This window comes from Silurus meridionalis, chromosome 2 (assembly GCF_014805685.1).
Source record: "Silurus meridionalis isolate SWU-2019-XX chromosome 2, ASM1480568v1, whole genome shotgun sequence".
NCBI classification, from domain to species: domain Eukaryota; kingdom Metazoa; phylum Chordata; class Actinopteri; order Siluriformes; family Siluridae; genus Silurus; species Silurus meridionalis.
Window position 1 is genome coordinate 22,373,385 of NC_060885.1, and position 22,230 is coordinate 22,395,614.

The window sequence follows — 22,230 nt, forward strand, 5'->3', positions numbered from 1 at the left end:
ACAAAACACGAGAACAATGCGGGCAGCACTTGGGGTTAGCGAGCACAGCCTGTGCGTGTCTAACTACCAAACACACTATGGACAGGGGATTAGAGTCTTTGGATGAGATTATAGACCCGCATGCACACGGTCGTGAGGGATCATGTCATGTCAGTACGATTATCCTTTATTACCACACTTAACGCAAGGTGAAAAAAGAAACAAGAAAAAAATATTTACCTTAACAGTGAATAACTCCCTCAGAAAGAAAGTGATTAGTATTGGGTAGTATATTGTTATTTGTTAAAATATTTTACAAATTACAATACATAATTTGGCAAAACAGTAATTTACAGTACCATACTGTATAAAATATACAGTCTATCTCTCTCTTTATCTCTATATCTATATATGGCAGCAGGTGCATGGAAAAGCACCGGTTTAGGGCTGAGCATACACTGCTACCGTGCAATTGCCTGCTGTGCAAAAATGTTTACAATTTTGTGGAATTGCTATTGTCATCGTAAGATATTGCAAGTCTAACCATTGTAACTCGGGTTTCTAATCCTTTTTTATTGAGGAGGAGGGAAAACAAATAGGGTAGGATGCCAAAAAAATGAGCCAAAAATTAGCCAAAAAGGAGGCCACATATGCCCACAGAAAGTGCAGTTTAACAAGTATACTGTGTATTATATAGACGAGTCGAGTAGTGTGAAATTTCTGAGTTTGCCCAACTTATTAGTATCATAATGGTTTTGTCAGGGCTGTTTCTCAGTGGCAGACAAGACTTGTGAGACCTTTGAGACTTACATAAAGACAAGAAGCAAAATGGAGCGTAGAGTAAAACCAGGCCTCCAAAAGCTATTTAAAACATGGCAGGAGACTAGAAATCGGTCGTGTTCCGGAGACGCTGAAAGATGTAGAGAGGAAATCCTCAGCAGACATTTATACACAGCTACAATATACAAAGAAATAAAAAAAAAATCCATTTGCAAGGCTCCTATCTGCAACGAACAGTCCAGAGTCTGGAGACATTAACCTGGCTATGGAGTGTGTGTGTGTGTGTATGTGAGAATGAGTGTGTACGAGTCAAGCACATTCATGGCCACTTAAGAAATAAGGCTCAACACCTGAGCACTTAGGGGGGTGCGATGGGGGGGGACTTCAGTAAAGAGCACTTGTGCTTAGACTGCTCATCAAAGCTGCCCTTTTCATAATCACACCTGTACTGTTATGCACGCTTGCCTCCGCCAGCCCCCTGCTTTGCTTACTGCGTGGAATGAATAGCTTAATTTCAGCCTTGTGGCCCGAATCGTTTGAAAAGCGGAAAAAACGCTTTGTGGCTGTACATGAAATAGCAGCCGGTTCCCACCTCAAGGATTTTGCGTGCCTCCTTGTAGCGGCCCGTCTGCAAGAAAGCGAAGTAAAGGTCGTAGAGCATCATCATTTCGCCACGCTCCTGGCTCACAAAGTCCATAGCTGCCCAAAGAAACGGAGAGAGGTTTAGAGTAGCCAGGGTTTTTAAAATAAAAATTTAAAAAGAGAAAAGCTATATAAAGCTATACATTAGGGATGTAAGATTCACTAATTGCCATCGGCACATCGGCATAAAAGTTAATGATGTGATGCCTCAATTTAAAAAGTGGCAAGTTGGCATTTGCATCACAATGCATAGTTAACATATTTGCATCTGTAAAAAATGATTTATTTATATATAATTATTAGTAGATTTGCTTTACTTTTATCTTATTTTAATTTAGAAAGTGAACAATAATGTGTGACCAATATTTGATATATGTAGATTAATTTCTCCTTGTTAAACTGTTTCTCAAGCACGTTCTCTGAGCAACCACTGCTGATACGTGAATATGAAGTATCACAAATGGCATATACCGTAATTTCCGGACTATAAAGCACCCTTGTATAAGCCGCACCCACTGAATTTTACAAATATTTTTATTTTTAACATAAATAAGCCGCACCTTGTGTATAAGGTGTATAACACACTGAACACTAATGAACTTTACACAGGTTTTACCGAAAGAGAGTGTCTGTTACACGGTGTAACAGGTGAAATATGTTGTGGCTCCTTTAAGAGCAGAGTGGCATTTTGGGAATAGCATGTCACTGCATTCTTCCGGTATTACTGTGTGTGTGTGAGACTGAGAATTATGTGCTCATTATTTTCTGATGCTCATTTCTAAGTTTATTTGACTAACCCATAACGCTGTTGCCAAGAGAAATAAAAAAGCACGAGTTTTGGAAACCTGTCTGTGCTTATATGATTGTATTTCCAACTGGAGTTAGCGAGCTCTCCCTTCACCCAGACTCAACGCTCTACAACGGCTTGTATCTAAACAGTAGCTGACCAAGAAAGTCATTGTTCACTGTCTTCCTCCTTCCTTTCACAACTATTTCTCTCTGGAGTTTTTTTTTTTTGGCATCGTCGTGCGTTTAAAAATCAACACCAATGGAAGTTTTTCTCCTGAAGCCGTGCAGCTCAGAACACAGGTGAGGTACGTTTTTTCGTTTCCTTTCGGAAATTTCATTGGTCTAATGTTATGGGGTTCAGTTTTTTAACTCGAAATTTGTGAAACTGGGAAAAATCCAGGAAAAATCTATAAATTAGCCACTTCGTTGTTTAAGCCGCGGGGTTCAAAACGTGGGAAAAAAGTAGCGGCTTATAGTCCGAAAAATACGGTAGATTAACATGGCAGAGGTAGAGCTGCATGTTCCTGGAGACAAAACAGAGCATTTTTTTTAAATAAAACCAGAGGTTCTTTTCCTTTTTTGAACTACAAAGGCCTGTTTTGTAAAAGGGCCATGCGATAGAAGCCGGAAGGCAAGTTTATGATTTGCTGTCTGTCTGAATAAAAGCAAACTATCTGTATCATGTAATGTTGCATAGAATCAAATTTTTTCCACTGCATCATGTGTTAAATCAAATTGAAATCGGATCGCACTGCATATGTATTTTTATTGTGTTGTCCCGCTGACTACGCATTGAGATGCGAATCCCATCAGCCTCGTTTATGGAGGTGCACATCCCTACTTTCCATTCATTCCCAGAATGCTTTCGTTTGGTTGATCGTGCTGCGGCTGCTTTATCGTTTGCAGCCTGGGCAAAGAGCAGCCTCAAGAGTAAGGCCCTCAGTGCAGTCACACTCGATCGGGATTCATCTGTATGTGTGTGAGAGGGCATGAGCTGGTGCTTTTAGCTTAACTAAAACGTGTCTATACACACAGCGTGTGTGGGAATTCTTGTGCCTAGCAGGCCGCTTCGCAATCACTTCACCTGCCTACACACGCTCTCTTCACTCATTCACTACAAGACTTCAAGCACTTCTGCACATCCACTGGTGCGCTTCACTCTTACCCCACTCTCTCACACACACACGCTGTCATAGCCTGACAGGGATTTGCATCTCAATAGAGTGAATAGAGCAAGGAGATAATTCCACCAGAATTGATTTCTCTATTCATACCGCCCCGCCATTCGCTTAGTCGGCTTAAAGAGAAATCACATTAGGGCGTGTTTTGGGGAAAAGGCCACGGGGCTGCTGTGTGTCTAAGTGAGAGTGGGGAAGGTTGAGGTGGGAATGGAGGAGTGGGACTGATAAAGTGGTCCTTCACCCCAGCCTAGGGGTCTCATGTCCTTAATACTCCAAACACACTCAGCTCCAAACAAAAACATTAAACCCTCTTGGTGTGGCAGGGTGGAGGACATGGATCATTAAAAGCAGTGTTGTATAGGTTTTTCAACTAGACACAGACGCAGGAGGAAAACTGAAACGTACAAAATAAAAAAAAAAAAGGAGATTCAAACAAGGCTCCATAATCGGTTAATTTTAAGCCATTATGATTACAATTTTTGGCTTCATTAACTAGCTGATCCGATACTGATGGACGTGGACAACTTCATTATTTTTTTTTCATTGACAGAAGTGTTTAATTATATCGCACATAATCCTCTTGTTTTTTTCCACTAGAGTGGAAAACTCACAGGTGGGTAGAAAACAGAAGACCCTAAACGATCTCTATAACTGAGACCAATGTGATTCGCATCTCGATGCATTGCCAAAGATACGATACATCAAAGAAACATATGAAGCAGATCCAGCTGTGATGCGATACGATTCACATTTGGTTCAACACAATGCAATGGAAAAAAAATATATAATGCTACGCAATTCAATCTGGTACAGCCATCAGACAGACAGCAAATCATAAATTTACATCAGTGTCTTCTGACTTCTTACTCATGGCCCTTTTACAAACCTTTACCTTACAGTGCAAAAAGATGAAATAAAACCAGAAGTTCTTTTCCTGTTCCGTCTCCATGAAGATGCAGCTCTACCTCTGCCATGTTAATCTGTATTCTATATGACTTTCAGGACACGTCTTGGTCTAAGTAGTTTTGTAAAACGTCATTCACGTAGCAGCAGTGATGCTGAGAGAACGCGCTTGAGAAAGAGTTTAATGAGGAGAAATCAATCTACATATAACATTTTGGTCAAATTTTTGTCGCATTCTAAATAATAAAAAAATATAGCGCATCTATAAATAATTATACATAAATAAATCGATGTGACTGTGTTACAAACGCTGCATCACGATACAAATGCATACTTGTATCTGATGCACACTTTTTTAAAATCAATGCATCATATCGTTAACATAAGCTGATGCACCGATGCAAATTGGTGCATCTTACCATCCTTAGTGTGTGTGCGTTTGCTTTGTGAGGAATATTGGAAACTTACACTGAAACATTATACTGTCCCTCTTATTAGAGGACATTTAAAACTTACATTTTTTCGTGTGTATGTGTGTCACCTTTTTGCAGTGGCTCAGTCTCTCCTTTCTCCACCAGGTGACAGATGATGTCATGAATCCGGGGCATTTGGTTGTACTGCTTCTGGCACTCTATGCTGGCCTCCAGAGCTCCGATCACATCCCCACTGCCACATCACACACACACACACACACACACACACACGCATGCAGTTAGTCCAGGTTCAACTTTATTACTCCGACTTCACCCTTAAAAACATGAATCTAAGAACCATGAGATCTGAAAATAATAAGATCTGCTGAACTCAAGACCGAAAACAGATTTTCTCAGTAAGGACATAGGCAGAAGGTCAGCAGCCTCTCCAGCTCACTTAGACCCCACCTTCCTCTTCCAGCCCTCTCCCCCTACTGGGCTGTTTGACAGAACAAGGCAACAAAATTAGATCTACTCTGTGTGCTACATTTGTCTCCCTCCCTTTTACCTCTCTTTCTACCTCCCTCATTCTCCTCCTGCCTAACAAAGAGCTCGGCGCTTTTCCTGACAAGAGGGGCTGACGGAAGGATAAAGCGAAAGGAGCAGACGAGAAAAACACCACTCCGATCGCTCTATTGTGACTGCAACTGCAGCCGTCGAGTGATTGGGTAATTACCACGCCAATCACGGCGAGGTCAAAGCAGAAAGGGCACCGGCGAGGAGGGGGCACGAAGGGCAAAAAAGTGAACCACTGGGGTTTTAACAGGTATAATTTCGGTGCCGAGCACGACCCTTGACTTTATGTGCCAGGGCAGGAGAACGCATCCTGCACAGGGGTGACCTTGCTAACGGGCTGAATAAGAGGAGAGGAATAGCGGGGATAGACAAAAACAAGAGCAGTGAATAAGCCTGGCCCACGACAACTCCTCTTAGGCAATCGCGCTTAATTGAAATGAAGAGCGGCAATATTATTCATCAAGCAGGAGTCAAGAGGCAATTCAAAAACACACGCCAGCTGATTAAGCAAGGCACTCAACAAGAGAGAGAGAGAGGCATGAGTGTTCTAGAGAAGCACATAGTTGTCCATTACAATATAACAATCATTAGAACCAATATGCAAATAAAAAAGAAAAGAAAAAAGTAACTTTACACTCGGGAAAAACAATGGTCGCTCTAAGCTATAATAATACACCAATCACGCATAACTCATGCATACCGTTGACTGATGCCCTTTACGTTCCCCAACTAACATCCAATTCAAATCTCATGACTAAGAACCAACTTTTCCAAGAAACCCTTCACAGCCATCAACAGGATATGAAGCCCACCAACTGCAATTACCCCCTCTACAGCTGCTAACCACCCCTACCTCTTACTACGCGCCCCTCAAGGGGGGGAAAAAAAAAAATAGGAAAAAAGAAAAAGAAAAAAAAGACTTAACCATGTTGAAGGCTTCATAATTTCCCTGGATACAATTTAGCTGTCAGTGGCGTTCAGCCTTTACTGCAACATGTACCCGTTAATGTCACCAACTTTGCATGTCAAGCACTTTCCAGCCAATTAAGTCGCAGGAGAATAAAAAAGGCATGAGTGAGTGCTTTGCGCAGAGAACCTGAAGAATTAGACAAGAAAGCTCATCTCATCCCTCCTCCTCCTCCTCCCGGCTCTTCTCCTTCTAACTCTCGCTTGTGCCCACCTCCTCTTTTGTTCCTCAGACTGGCACCCATGTTATCATCCATTCCACGTTCTTGAAAGAGGAGACCACTAAAACATTGGGCTTCTTTTTGGCTATTGTTTAAAAAAAAAAAAAAAAAAAATTACTTGGAGAACTCTGTGTGTGTGTGTGTGTGTGTGTGTGTGTGTGTGTGTGTGGCGCACGCTTGCCAGAGGACTGACGCCAAGATTTGCAATCCATGGTGCACCTCCACTCTTCAAATGTCCTAACTATCACATCCTAAAACGCTCCTCTGACAGACAGACACACACACACACACACACACACACACACACACACACACACACACACACACACACACACCTTGTCAAATGTGTGCACGTAGCTGGCTCTTTATTTTTATTTTTTTTTAAAGTGCCAGACTTTTTGTGCCCACTTGACAGCCCTGTTCTCCTCCCTTCCTGTTACTGTTACTACATCTCTCCCTGCCCCCTTGCACAGGGTGGGGGGAAAAAACAAAAAAAACAAAAAATGTTCATGCCACATCCCTTTGTTCCACCCAAACGAAAGTATTGGGGAAGGGAGGCGGGGGGGTTGGGGGGGATGTAGACTGATAGATCAGGAGCGGCGCTTGTGGTCGGCGTGGCGACGTGCTGATGGCTGTCAGAGTTAATCCCATAGAGAAGCGTTCATTAAGTCATTATAGCTGACATACTGACACGTGCGGCTTTGTTCCCCTCTGCACCGCTTTCGAAGACAGAGAGAAGAGAGGGATGACACAGAGCGGAAAGACAGGGATAGGAGTGAGGGAGGGTTGATGGGAAATCAGAGGAAGACAAAGATGGGGTGGGGCGATGCTCCACATTTGAGTTCTGGGGGGGAGGACTGAAAAGAAGGCAACATCATGCTAAAAAAAAAAAATAAATAACCTGATATGATTTGAAGATTTTGATATACTTTATGTACAAAAGTATGTGGCCACCTGACCATAAGCTTCATATGCACTTTTTGTACAAACCGTTTCACTCCATTTAATGGGAGGTGGTATGTCAGATGTTAAGGCATCGGACTTTGGATCAGAAGGTCACAAGTTCAAAACCCACCAACACCAAACTGCCACGACTGGACCCTTGAGCCAGGCCCTTAACCCTCCCTTTCTCAGTTGTAAGTCGCTCTGGATAAAGGCGTCTGCACAATGCCTTGAATGTAAATGTAGTCTCCATGTGCTTTTAGAAAAACCTCCACTCTTCTGAGATGCTCCACTAGATTTTAAAGTGTGCTTGTGGAGATTTGCACTCATTCAGCAACAAAGGTTTTAGTAAAGTCAGGTACTGATGTAGGTGTGATGAGCGTACAGTCAGTCTTCACATTCATCCCAAAGGTGTCCAATAGGGTTGTGGTTAGAGCTCTGTAGCAGGCCACTCAAGACCTTCTATTCCCAAAACATGTAAAACCCATATCTTCATGGAGCTCACTTTGTACACAATTTAATGGCACCACACATCCTAACTTTTTTAAGTCAGGGGTCCCAAAACAACTGTCCATATAGTGTATTTGCAAGAAGTACTTCAGAGGGTTTTTCCTTACGTACTGTCAGTTTTCTTCAACCTATTTATTGTCCATAGAACAAAACAGAATAATAACCAGAGATTCACAGTCTGGTCACTGGAACAATTAAATGTCACATGTTTAGATATTTTATAAGGAATTGCCCCATGATCAAGCAAGTTCAACCAGGAACCCATTGCAAAACAAGTACCTCTATCTGCCACACTACAAAACATACACTGAAGCTGGATCATGTTGAGAGAAAACGCCATTTACAAACAATGCAACAAGGAAAAAAAATAACACTGGCAGACATATGCCATATCTCAGAAAAGTGTGTTGTAATGAGTTTTATGCCAATATTGAAATGATGCCTAGTTCACCCGAACCACTATAGCGAAAGAACGCATCATTCCTTGCCAGATTCGGTTTAGATGTGTATTCTCATCCTTGTTGCCTTCAACAGTAACTAAAACTTGTGTATCCGGTTGCCAATGGCTGTGTGTGTGTGTGTGTGTGTGTGTGTGTGTGTGTGTGTGTGTGTGTGTGTGTGTGTTTGGGTATGAACAAGCTTATCTGCCTCTCCAATGAGACGTGCCTGGTTTGCCCGTGTTTCTTCCTGCTAATGAACTGGAGTTAAATTAGAAAGCTTATCGTACACAAGGCAGCAATTAAACCTCGCGTCGTGCTGGTATGTTTGCGCCACTCGAGTGACAGGAAAACAAACAGTCTTGGAAGGGGAACCAAGTGAGCCGGTGCATGTGTATTTACTAACACCATGTAAACCCGTGTATTCCCCAGCAGGGAGGAGGAGGAGGTTGGCGGGAGGGGAGGCACTTACGCCGTGCTCTGCATGTCCCTGACAAATCCAGCAATTAGCACAGGGTGCATAATTAACATGCAAATGAGCTGATCTTCTTAAAAGCAGCTCTCGCAAATAGACCTCAAAAGAGACCGGAGGCGGGGCTGAGGGGCCAGTTTAGAGAAGCAGAATTAGGGTTTTTCCCCTCTTTCTTTTATGCTTTCTTTTGTGGTAATTTTGTGAAGACAATCAGTTTCTTTCCCACTCACCGCTCCAGGTACGCAGAAACCAGTGGCGAGCAGAGGTTGCTGGTGGGCTTGACCAGGCCTAAGGTGAACACCGTGTCCTGCAGGTGCCGAATGGTGGCGACGTCCCCTTTCACAGAGGCGTTGTTGAGAATGTGGAACAACCGGGTGACCGTGGTGTCCAACATCCGCACATTCTTCTCCTTCATCTCTTTCAGGATGTCGACTGCCTCTGTAAGAAGGAAAAGCACAGAAAAAGACAGAGAGAGAGAGAGAGAGAGATAGAGAGAGATTAATGGCAACCAATGATGTGCTTAGCTAATTTAGTTGTTTATCCAATAAGGAATCCGGTCAACTCCATAATAACTACAGACACATTCAAGGTAGTATCAAAAAGGTTTGAGAATGGATTTGTAACATGCCAAATGATGGCAGCAGAAGGCTGCACCCACAGCCCTGGGACAGGCATGGAAACAACAATCTCACTTCCACATCCACCTACTCGCCAGATTTGGCTCCTGTGGACCCTATTTCCGAAGATAAAGAGATCCAGGTCAAAGGTCATCGGTAAGTCACCATTGCGGAGATCCAGTGGAAATAGCACAAGGTGCTTGACATGTTTTACAGAGAAGACTTCTAGGACGAATTCCAGAAGTGGCAGGAACTCTGGGATCACTGTATTGCTGTGCAAGGGGACTATTTTGAAGGTAATGGTGTGTAAACAGATAAATAAAGTGCTTTCTTGTAAACAGAGCTAGTCATTTTAAAAACACTGTTGTACACTGTTGGATCTTTGATCTGAAGGCTCCTAACTGCACCCTACCTATGGACGAAGTTCTCTTCAATTGAAGAAAACTGTGCAGCTGGGGATGGTTCCACTTCAACAGCCTAAAAATCCATAAAGTTACTGAGCAACACAAGAACTTTGAGGATAGATTCGGACTGGAATGAATATCAACAGTCTGCTAGAATGGCTCAGGACTGCAGGTTGCATTTGAGCAACTATCACAGCACACCTCAACAATGATAGAACAATTATGAAACGGTTCCTCTCAAGGTTTCTTCCTCATGCCATCTCAGTTTTTGCTTGCCAGCGTTGCCACTGGTTTGTTAATTAGGGACAAAAAAAAATTATTTAAGGAACTAAATTATACATTCTTTTACAACCACTTTACTTCTATAATGCTAATTTGAGACGATGTTCACTATTAAAAGCGCTCTACAAATAAATAAAAAAATTAAATCTCAAAAAAACACTGCCTAGTTGTTTTCTAAACCACCAGCAGTGGTCCCCAACCCCCGGGCCACGAACTGGCATGAAACCTGATTTAGTCTTCTGTTGTAGTACCCCACCTACCTTAAGCTCTGGTGCATTAAAATGCTTTTTTACTCAAAACAGTTGTACAGAGTGATTCTTTGAGATACCACAGCTTTCCAGTTCCAACAACCAATCAAGCCATTCTAATCTGACAAGACATTTTCATGTGACATGATTTTAATCTGACAAGATTTTTGTGTAAAAATCCCAGATGTTCAGCCAGTCTGGCACCAACACCCATGTCACAAAGAGCATTTTTATTCAAATGTTTGATGAGAACTAAAACTTTTGACCTGCATCTGCAACTATTGCCTTGATTTATTCGCATATCCCAGCGATGTTAGAGAGCTGGAGTCAGCCATGATACAGCACACCTGGAGCATAAAGGGCTGAAGGGCCCCATGAGTGGCAGCTTGGCGATACTGGACCTTGAACCGGCGATCTGCTCGTCAGATACTGGATACAGAAATTATTAATATTAACGTACAATCGGAGGGTTAACAAAAGTCAGGAAACCAAAAAAAAAAAACCCCTAAAGATCAGGAATTTCATTTATCTACACTTGAAGGCTGTGCAGCTCAATCAATTTAAGTTTCTGTAGGGCTTGTTAATCAACTGAAGAGGTGGGTTGGGAGTCTGGAAAACAAATTAAGTAATTAATAGTTTCAAAAGGCTTAGGGTAGGCTCAAACCAGTCTGAGATGCTTAACCGGCTCTTCCTCAGCAAGTTCACATCTGTGACAGAAAACTGGGCTGTCCCCTGATGGGCCTGCTGCTGATGCATGCTTTAGCGCCAGTGAGAGAACAGGGGAGGGGAGGAGGTGATAAAAGGCCCCTTAGATAATTTCATGTGGGGAAAACAAACCGCTATTAAAACAACATTTTACACCCAGCGGGAATGCAAATGCTGGCATATAATGCCAATACGCCGCTAATTGCTACTTGCATTTCTAAACGAGACTCCAATTACCAGGCCCCCACAATGGTGGCTTGCTTTTTTTCACGTCTCTCTGTGAAAGCATGCCGGTAAATTATAGGTGTGCGGCGAGTGCCCGGCGTGAACCTGGTGGGGCGCGGTCACAGGCCTGCTGCTGATCACCCAGCGTAATGGAGGCTTTTTTTTTTTTCTTTTGGTGGGAGATGCTCCCATCTGGCAGAGGGCAAAGGTCTGCCGCTCACCAGCTCTACAAACCACTCTTTCCACCTCAACATCTGCTTTGTCACCAAGCCAGATAATTAAGATGTGTTTACGCACTGTTTAGAAGCTCGCTAATGGGCTGATACCGATAGGGCCTGTTTGCACAGACGATACTAATCATCCAAAGCTGGATTGTGGAAAAGAGAGATAGTATGCCAACCTTTCCTTTTGGAAAGGAAAAAACCTCTCCCAGAGCTCAGTTTATCTTCGAGCCTGTCGCGATGCTTTCAAAGTACACCGTCTGCAAAATTCCCTACTCTCACAGACTTTTTTTTTCCCCATCCCGTTCACTTCCTGTCACAATGATGATGAAGGAAATTTGTCTTTTGCTTTCGTTTTCTGGAGCCGCTTGATAACGGACATGTGTTGCAATCAGATTTGAGTGGCAAGTGCACTTGAAAGGAGGCATCAACAGATGTGCCATCCTATCCTATACAAACCGTAGCAAAACTTGGACGTTTTCTTGCATTCGCCTGCCAGACGCTGCTCATTTTCTCTCCAGAGTCTGTTCGGGAGGTGGCATGTTTTGAAAAATATGTAAAATCCTATGACATGACATGCGAAAAAGACTTATGCCTCCAGGGATAGGAAGAATTGGAACTTAAGTGCTACAGGCAAGTGAGTTTAAAGAGAGGTCTGCATAATCTGCACTCTAACAATCTATTTTCATAACAGGCTTGCTTGGATTGCAGGCTGTATTTAAATTGGAAAGCTCAACAGAGCGCCACTATCCCAAGCTCCCAACACACACAAATTCATGTGTGTTTTCATTTCCCCTTAATTTTTGTCCTGTTATGCAAATCCCTGTTGCTGTTCTCTCTGCTGTCTCAATCATGACATTATTACAGACCGTTGTGATAAACTGAAGAATCTGAATGCATCTAGTGAGGTCATAATTTTTTATATTAATCTTATATAACTGTTGTGGCTTGAATTGGAAAAAACGTTATCTTGCGCATGCATCTGAAAACATAATTAATAAATCTAATATTTCAAGACTTCTTAAAGCAGGTAAATAATGTATACACAACTTAGACTTTTAATACTGAACTTCACAGGCCTCTGAAGACATGAGACAAAATAATATATAATATTATAAAAGGAATAAAAGATCTCCAGGTCACACACTGGGGAAAAAAAAATCCCACACCCCAACTACTGTGTAATCAAAAGTCTTTATCACCAAAGGAATCAATCTGCGATTAAGGAAGTGCTGGATAGAAAAAGGCAGGAATTGTAGGGATGTTAAAAGACATGGCAGCCGGGGGAGCAATGAGTCATGATCTTTAAGCAGATCTGGTTGCTGTACCAGAGCACTGAGGTGTGTTAATTTGGGAGACAAGCTTCCGTTGTACACCGGCGGGCTAATGGCCGCTTCCTCATGCTGACAGACATAAAGGCAGAAGCTCGCCAGCATGCACACCCACACCCACGTCCCTCATTACCCGTCTTCGCCTGAATTCACATGTAAATTTCCGAATGTGTGTGTAATGCTCAATTCCTTCCTCCCCCCTCCGGCATGATATGCCATTAGTATCAGGACGGAATTCCGTAATTCCGTTAAAGTGGCGCCAGTCCTGTAATTTTCCTCCGCTCCATGACAGGAGGAGTCAAAAAAAAAGGAGGGGTCCAGAGTGACACAGACGCTGAAAAGGAAGCGCGAGGATATATTTTCACCATCAGTGCATGAACAAAAGCAAAGAGGAAACACTTTGATTGTAATTGTGTCGTATACGGGCATGAAGAAATCCACCATAGAATTCAGATAATAGTTGATTGGCACGGGCGTCTGGAGAGACAGCTGTCTCAAACTTCACAAGCGATTGCACTGAAGCATGCAGGTCGAGAACGAATTTAGCAATAAATCAGGGAGCCAAATATAAGCAATTCACGTAAATGTGAAATTTCTTGTATCCACCTTGTGTCGCCTTCAATGAATAATGAACTTCCTCCGTCCGCCCCCCCCAGCTTTCCTAATTGTCAGGTTGATATGTTCATGCTTTAGGAATTTATTAATCAAGTCCAGTATGCACAATGCAAAGCCTACACTGTTGCCCGAGGTGGTATCGAAAAGTTTGAAACTAGTTTTGTAACATGCCAACAGATGGCAGCACAAGGCCACACGCACAGCTACAGGGAGCACTGACCTTCATAAATCAGTGTACAAAAAGACATAATCCTGAGTAAATCTGAAGCTGTACAACTGGTGATAATCTGATCACTTGCATTACCAGGGTTGCAATTTCATCATAGACAGCAAGAACGAAGCACAAACATGAAATTCTGCGTGAAACTGGACAAATCTGTCACAGAGATGTTTGACAAGATTCGGTACGCTTACGACAAAGCTGCAATTATTCGTTTGCGGTCATTTGAACCCTACTTGATAAATTTGGCTCCTGCGGACTTCGCCTACTTCCCAAAAGATGAAGATCCAGCTAAAAAAGGTTGCTCTTTCGATTCCATTGTGGAGTTCCAGTGTGAATTGCAGATGGTGCTCATCACGCTTCGAAAAAGAACACTTCCAGGACAGAAGTACACTGAGGAAAACTGGGAGCACTGTATTGCTGTGCAAGGGGACTATTTTGAAGGTGTATTTACCTCGTCTGCTTGGTCGAGTCACCGTGCATTTAAACTTTATATTGAGAGAGAAAAAAAATCGACTCACCAAAAGATCACTGAAAACTTTTTTTTTTCTGTTCAGTTCACTCAATGTTCTCAATAAAGAGTTCATAGATTTCATAATATAGTCTTTATACTCTCTGGAGGAAAATCTGCCCCACATCATATCACTTATTGGCCACACTAAACAATAGGGATTCATTTTTTTCTCTCAGTATAACTGATTATAACTGCCATCAAAGAAAGAGTGCCATTAATTGTGAGAAAAAAAACCTGGAGAGCAAAGACAGTGTGTACACTGTGTGATGGACTAACCTTCAATCCTGCCATGTTTGGCGAGCACCCTGACCAAGCTCATGTATTTGTTGGCATCCAGCATAACCTCCGAGTCTTTACGAGCTCTGGACAGATGTGAAAGAACAAAAGTGCATAGTAAACGTCTGGAATAACTAAAAAGCATGCATTTGTTGCTTAGGTTCTCAAGCACGAAGAGAAATGGATAAAAATAAAAATAAAAAAATAAAAAAACAACCACACATTGAGATAAAAGACAAGATGCACTGCTTAGTAGTAAGACAACAATTTGTGTGTGTCGTGTGTGCATGTGTGATTGGCTCGAAGTTAAACTCACAGCTCTCTCTTCAGGTTGAGCGCCTCCTCTGGGTTGTCGTGACGACAGCATAGGTTGATGAGCAGGGCGTAGCAACTAGTAGTCATTTCATCCTCATACTGAGCTTTTAGCTCCAGAGCATGGGCCAGGTTCTGTAGACACAACAGTTTTACACAACAGACTCAAACACTAAGTATGAAGAAGAAGAAGAAGAAAAACGTAAAATGAGATGCTCGGACTGTACATGTGAAAACATCCACCCTCACCTCCTCAGCACACAGAGCAGCGATGAGCTGTCTGAATAAGTTTCCAACCGGCTTCCCTTTGGATTTCAGCTCCTCCAGCCTTCTCTCCTGAACGGCTAGTTTCCCATCAAAAACCTGAGATCCAAAGCGAAAATAGTTACAAATGATTTGTATTTACAATTGAATCCAAAGCCTTTTACAGCAGTAGTAAACAAAGTAAGCGGTTCCACCAAACACCTTATAATACACAATTCATATGAAATAAACTACAGACCAAATGGATCAGACACTAGACATGGGCATAGCTTTAAGCATGTAATTGTATTGTATTAAAAATAAATCAATCAATCAACACACACACACACACAAGCTTACCTTGGACTCTGCAACATCATCATCTCTCGATTGTTTGTCCACTAGAGCAAGAACGTCCTGCAGCAACACACAACATTTACATGCTTGCTCCTATTTATTAATGATATATTATTAATAATTAGATAATATAGTCTATATTAGATTTCAACTAAAATGCTGTACCTTGGTGAGCTCTGGCACATGGTACAAGTTTAGGATATTCCTGATTCCTCTGTAGATGTTCATATGAATGAAGATGTTCTGGCAAAAAAAATAAAAATAAATACAAATTTCATCCACTGTGTTCAATATGTCAAGACTTAATTTAAAAGGAAAAAAAGAGCTCCACATGGTCTACAATGATTTGAATAAGGAAAGGAGGCTATTACGGATTATAGGGACACACCATGTTACTGAGCTGATGAAGGTATTCTCTCAAAATCTCTTCTTTAGCCTGTACCTCCGACTCGGTCATTCCATCAAAAAGGTTAAAAAGAAAGTAGGCCGTGTTTTCTGTGTTGAGACAGGAAAAAATAAAAAATCAGAAATTTCTCCACTGTGGGACGAATAAAGGTATATCTTACCTTATCTTAAAAGATTATTAAAGGTGTCCTTTGTAACTTTGTGTCCTTTGTCAAATTCTAAATACACAAGCTAATATACATAAATAAAAATATACTAATAAAGCATGTGTATTATGTGTATTGCTGACAGTTTTGCCGTAGAATCAACTGAAGAATGTGATAAAAAAAAAAAACAGCACAATGACAAACCATTTCCATCTATAACACATGCTCCCACACCAGTGCTGTGGGCGGTCCCCACACACACACACACACACACACACACACACACACACACGCGCGCTTTACCCAACACCTTCACACACAATAGACTGCAACAAGATGAGCCTCAAGATACACACTTTGTCTCTATTTTGTATGCACACACACACACAATGACAAAATGCCTGTTTAAAGAGTCTAGTTCTACAGACTATATTTCTATGAAAAAATTACAAATTTATACAAAACAATATAATGGATATAAAAAAAAAATAAAAAGATCTATGACATACACTTAAAAAATGCACATAATACACTAACAAAATATAACAATAATACACATAAAACATTATCACAAACCATGAAGCAAATATCATGTGGTCACATATCTGGATTTTTCTTTTACCCACAGTAACTATTCTTGCTAAACTATATGGACAAAAGTTTGTGGACACTTGACCTTAAGATTCATATGTGCTTCTTGAACATTCCATTCCACATTTAGTTCCCATTTGCTGTTGTAATAACCTCCACTCTTCTGGGAAGATGTTCCACTAGAATTTGGAGTGTGCTTGTGGAGATTAATTGAGCCACAATGGTGTTAGTTAAATCAGGTACTGATGTAGGTGAGGTGAGGAGACCTGGGGATCAGTGAATGTTCACATTCATCTCAAAGGTGTTCAATAGGGTTGAATTCTATAGGTCACACTAGAGGTTCCACTCCAACCTATTTTAAATACATACAATCGTGTGCCTCTGATTTAACAGTTTGTGGAAGAAACGCATATGGCTTATGTGTGTGTCATGGTGTAAAGTCATCAGAAAATAGGTCATGAGAAATTCTGATTATAGCAGTGTCCAAGTGTAAACAAAACAGCTTTAAAATAAAATACAAGCATTAACATCTGTGTGTAGGGAAAAAGATCTTATTTCAATGTCATGTATGGGTACCGACCAAATTTCACAGAAGGGTTTGCAAGCTGACAAATGTTGAAGCCTAATGTGACTGCAGCACTAGAAACAATAGCATACCTGCTCGTTCTGCGTCAGTCTGACCAAAGCGGCTATCTTTATAAAGCAGCTCTGTGATCTGAAACAAGAAACAAATCATTCATTTATAATAAAAGATCAGGAGAACCTGTGTACTGTAGACGAATAACTGCATAAGGATTAAATTAAATGTGAAGGCACATTTCTCTACCTTGGCCATGTTCTCCACATCTTTAGACCTGCAGGGGGCAGCAGAGGATCACAAGTTTTAGGTATAAACGCACAACTATCCACACAGCTGCATGTGCATGTATTATACATCCGTAGTAGTGTATAATAAATATGAGGTCGACCGATAGTATATTTTAACAATAGTTAGGAAGGATCGTACCTGCCAATAACTGATTAATCATCAGATTTTTAAATGGGTACTGGATCAAAACTAACAACACTCGATGTTGAATTAGTACTCAACTTATATATAAATATATTAATTATATTAATAAATACAGTAATCTCCCATTTATGACCCAGTCATGTTCCAAAACCCCCTGCGATAAATGGACACCACCCATGCTATTTTATGTATACAGTACTGTATTAACATTTAATACAGCAGTGAGAGCGCCGAATCCTAACCACTAGACCACCAGGGAACCCATTAACATGGATTTACTCAAAAAAAAAAAAAAAAGAAAAAGTGTGTGTGTGTGTGTGTGTGTGTGTGTGTGTTTACAGCCACATTGTGCTTGAAAGACCATGTATAGCGCATTTAGGCATTTGAGCCATTACAGCATGACCTGAGGTATCATCCATATGCATGAAGTGAATAGAGTATAGATGGGTGTAGGACCTTGGGCTGAAACACACATGTACACGCTATTGCACTTACCCCCTGAAGCCATTGATCAGGCTTCCTCTGAACGAGCTGAGAGAAATGACTGGGAAGGAGGGTAAAGTTACTGCAGAGACAAAGAGAGAGAGAGAGAGAGAGAGAGAGAGAGAGAGAGAGAGAGAGAGAGAGACAAGTCAAACATCCTTGAGATAATATCATTTTCACAGAGCACTCAAACAGTTATTCATTTTCTATGAAGACATTGCAAACTGATGCTCAATAAGCAAAATCGAATAACTTTACGTACTACAAAATAGTTTCTGTAGAGATTTCATAGGAAAAGCGCTGCATAAAAAGATGAATAAACAATGTAACAGCTGATTTTTCTTCCTGTGTTTTCAGAGCGGTCACATTTTTCGAAAAATGTCCAGGCTTTGCAGTTCCTTTCCAACATGTCAAGTTATATTTCGGTCTAATTTCAAGAGATCTCTGCTATAATTAAAGCGGCATTACAAATTATTGGTCACTTTCTAAATAATCAAAAGTTTGGCACGTCTACTAATAATTATATATAAATACATCGGTTTTTAACAATGCAAATACGTTAAAAATTATGCATCGGGAAACAATTGCCAATTTGTCTATGATGCACACTTTTTTTTTTAACGGATGCATCACACATGCCGATGCACCGATACGGATTGGTAATTGGAATCTTACCATCCCGAATGTGAATAGAATAAATATAACTAAACAGCATTCATTCTCCTTATTCCTATTCAGATAAAGTCTTATCGATCCCATTCATTTACAAATCACTTAAAAGGCCTAATGAGGTTTTGGACAAAACCATGTCTGTGTATGGATTTGTGTTTGTGTCATACTTATAAGGATAATTAACCTGCAGGCAAAATGTCAACTAAATCCCTGTGCTTGTGTGCATGTGTGGAGACATGCCATGCTCGCAGGTCACAGCAAGACTGGCATCTCGGATCAAGCGAGAAAGAGCGATTGAGAGAAAGTCAGTTTGAAAGTTAGTAATACTCACACAGAGCATACAGCTCAGAAAGAGTTCCACTCGCCGCCACCGTTCGCACTTCTGCTGCAATAAATTCGCCATTGTCGACTGCACAGCCAGCGTCCTGCACCACACAAAGAAATACATACGCATCAGAATGCATTCTCTCTTGTATAAAATCAAAAAGAAATAAATAATGATGTAAACCGTTTTTACAATGTTCAACAACTTGTGCAAATAGAATAAAAACCCATATACACTACAAAAATTTGGCCTAAACAATGTGAAAGACTGAAATTCTGACAAAATTTACTCCACATTTACTTACTAATATACATGACTAATATATTTTTTAAATGTATATATATATATATATATATATATATATATATATATATATATATATATATATATATATATATATATATATATATATATATATATATATATACACACACACACACACATACATACATACACATATACACACACACACACAGTACAGACCAAAAGTTTATATATATTATATATACACAGTACAGATGGAGCATAACAAAAAACATAACAAAAGGTGTGAAACAACTGAAAATGTCATATTGTAGGTTCTTCAAAGTAGCCACCTTTTGCTTAGATTACTGCTTTGCACACTCTTGGCATTCTCTTGATGCCTACTTTGAAGAACCTACAATACGACATATTTTCAGTTAACTTTTTTGTTATGTATATAATTCCACATGTGTTAATTCATAGTTTTGATGCCTTCAGTGTGAATCTACAATTTTCATAGTCATGAAAATAAAGAAAACTCTTTGAATGAGAAGGTGTGTCCAAACTTTTGGTCCGTACTGTATATAAGTCCCAGTTCTCATCTCCAGTCTCCCCCCAGATATCGAATAAATCATAAATTGAATACATGCTTAACACAGATGCACACACCCAAAATGTTTCTATTACCTTAAGAGCAACACGAGCACTGTCCACTGAGGAGAAAGTAGGCAGTATGTAGGTGGAGTAAGTGTCAACATCAAGATGAATGTTCAGCTCTTGCATGGCCTTCAGCACCTCCAGAGTACCTGAACAAAATCAGATCAATAAAACAGCAATAAGTTAGTGCCCTCATATACAACTGATCTGCAAGAACACCGTTTAGATCATGATATACGCACCGAGCTCACGAACGAGCAATTTCTTACTAAGGAAACCTGCTCAGCATAGAGCTCCAAAGTACCATCCATGATCCTACATGAGGATTTAATAATCAGAATATTATTCAGACAGCAGTCATTCACCAAGATCTCCAGCAGTGCCTTGTGCTCCAATCTCGAGCAGGGCCTCATACATATGGACACCATGCTTGAGTGGGTCTGTGTGTGTGTGATAAGTGAGTGTGCAGATATGTCCATGAGAGGGGTTAAGTGCATGAAGCACATGAACTAGCAATTTCTGCTGTTTACATTCTCCAACCTGGACTTTAGTGCTCTGTATCGCAGCGTCCTGGGGAAATGCGTTCACCTGGCTGCTCCTCCTCACACTCGCTCTCGCTTGCCACACAGCTGAATAAAATATACGAGGTGCTTTTATCTGCCATTAAACCCCACATCTGGTAAACATAAATGAACTGGGATATCCATCCCTCCATTTGACTCCCTCCATTCATGTTTCTTTCGCAGCACGATGCTTCTCCACTTTCAAGAAAAAGAGGACGGTCTGTCAGACGTTGCTTCCTCAATGGAGCCTGACATCCAACTCCTACCTAGATTGTGAAAGGAGCACACCTGCGTTCCTTATTAATAATCCATAACCCTGTCAAGCGAACAGGAACATGTGAATGGGGCTGGAAAAGCAGCAGGAAAGCCAAGCTGGTCGAATCAGCAGATTTCCTTTTTTTTCCCCTTCGGATCTCAGGAGAGCGTACAAGTGGGCTTTTTGCAGCATTAGGAGTTCAGCAAATTCTCAGATGACACTCGGGTTTCAGTTTGGCAGGATTCATGACCGAACCGCAAATGGAGGACGCGAGCAAAGATAATAAAGAGGCTTGTCCACAGGAGAATACAGAAAAGAGCAGAGTTCGGTGTGCGAAAAAAAGAAAACATAGTTGCCGGTAAATACATGGGTCTGACTCAAAGGCTAAGCAGGGAGTTAAAATATCTATCAAACAGAATAACTTCAAATGCATTGAGCAACACAACATTACATTTACTCTACATTTATGGCATTCAGCAGACACCCTTATTCAAAGCCACTTACAACTGATCTCAATCATACAAATAAGCAGCTATAGTGTTAAGGGCCTTGCTCAGGGGCCCAGGAGTGGCAGCTTGGTGTGGATGGGATTTGAACTCACAACCTTCAAGTTCAAGTAAAAATCTCCTAGGTTTCACAGAGCAAAAATAATTCATGTTTGCTTAAGATGCAATGCACCTTCCTGCAGATCACAGTAGAAGTATGGTATATACAAATGGTGCAGCCCCGGGGTCCCCAACCCTTCTTTTTTTTTGTGAGGGCCACACGATTTCTTCGTTCTTTAAAGGGTGCCTAGTCGGTCTATAACAGAAAATGACATGAGCAGGAGTGATTGTGGAGATTGTATTATAATTATGCCTAGATAATTATTGCTAGATTTGTTTATTATTTACCATACAGACAAATGAGCATTAATCTTCAAGAGGTATATAGCCTATTAAAAGGGACAGCGGATCGGAACCCGGAAAAACTATGTATGGATTTTTGCAGATAGTCGATGGTTCCAGCAAACAACTATCAGTGCTTCGACCTCTATTAATAACCAAGAGAAATTCCAATGGAATAGCAAACCTTTATTATCAAATACACAGATGATATGAGTAAAGCACAAATTTTAAAATTACAATTGGGGTGGGCCATATTCAGCCCGTGGGCCATAGTTTGGGGACCCCCAGCATTAGCACGAACATGTCCAACTCATATTACAACAGCCTCAAAAAACATTAGTAACAAACTTTTGTCGTTCAGATGCTACCTTTAATTCTCACTATTTGAGTGAAACATCATCTGAAATCACTGCTAATGGGCCAAGACTGCTTCTCTTCCATCTCGGTAGTTCAGTATGAGATATAAAATATGTACACTAACGAAGGTCAAGATAGACTGAATAGGCAGATGACAAAAGGAAGTAGTAGTTTCATGTTTCCTTCTGTCAGACAGTGGGCACAGGTTTCTAACAGACCTAAAAGCCATCAGTGGGTAAAGAGGACGGGCGG

At 41.0% G+C, this 22,230-nt stretch overlaps 1 protein-coding gene across 1 annotated transcript in view; it reads right to left on the minus strand.

Annotated features, from left to right (window-relative positions):
* Positions 1 to 22,230, minus strand: part of lrpprc (leucine-rich pentatricopeptide repeat containing) — a 53,427-nt gene that overhangs the window by 17,084 nt on the left and 14,113 nt on the right. Inside the window, 14 exon segments of the mRNA XM_046874597.1 lie at positions 1,352 to 1,458; positions 4,816 to 4,940; positions 9,042 to 9,249; positions 14,470 to 14,555; positions 14,786 to 14,916; positions 15,031 to 15,144; positions 15,385 to 15,441; positions 15,547 to 15,624; positions 15,770 to 15,876; positions 17,181 to 17,238; positions 17,350 to 17,377; positions 18,031 to 18,100; positions 19,022 to 19,115; positions 19,946 to 20,064. Of these exon segments, the coding sequence (XP_046730553.1) occupies positions 1,352 to 1,458; positions 4,816 to 4,940; positions 9,042 to 9,249; positions 14,470 to 14,555; positions 14,786 to 14,916; positions 15,031 to 15,144; positions 15,385 to 15,441; positions 15,547 to 15,624; positions 15,770 to 15,876; positions 17,181 to 17,238; positions 17,350 to 17,377; positions 18,031 to 18,100; positions 19,022 to 19,115; positions 19,946 to 20,064 (1,382 nt within the window).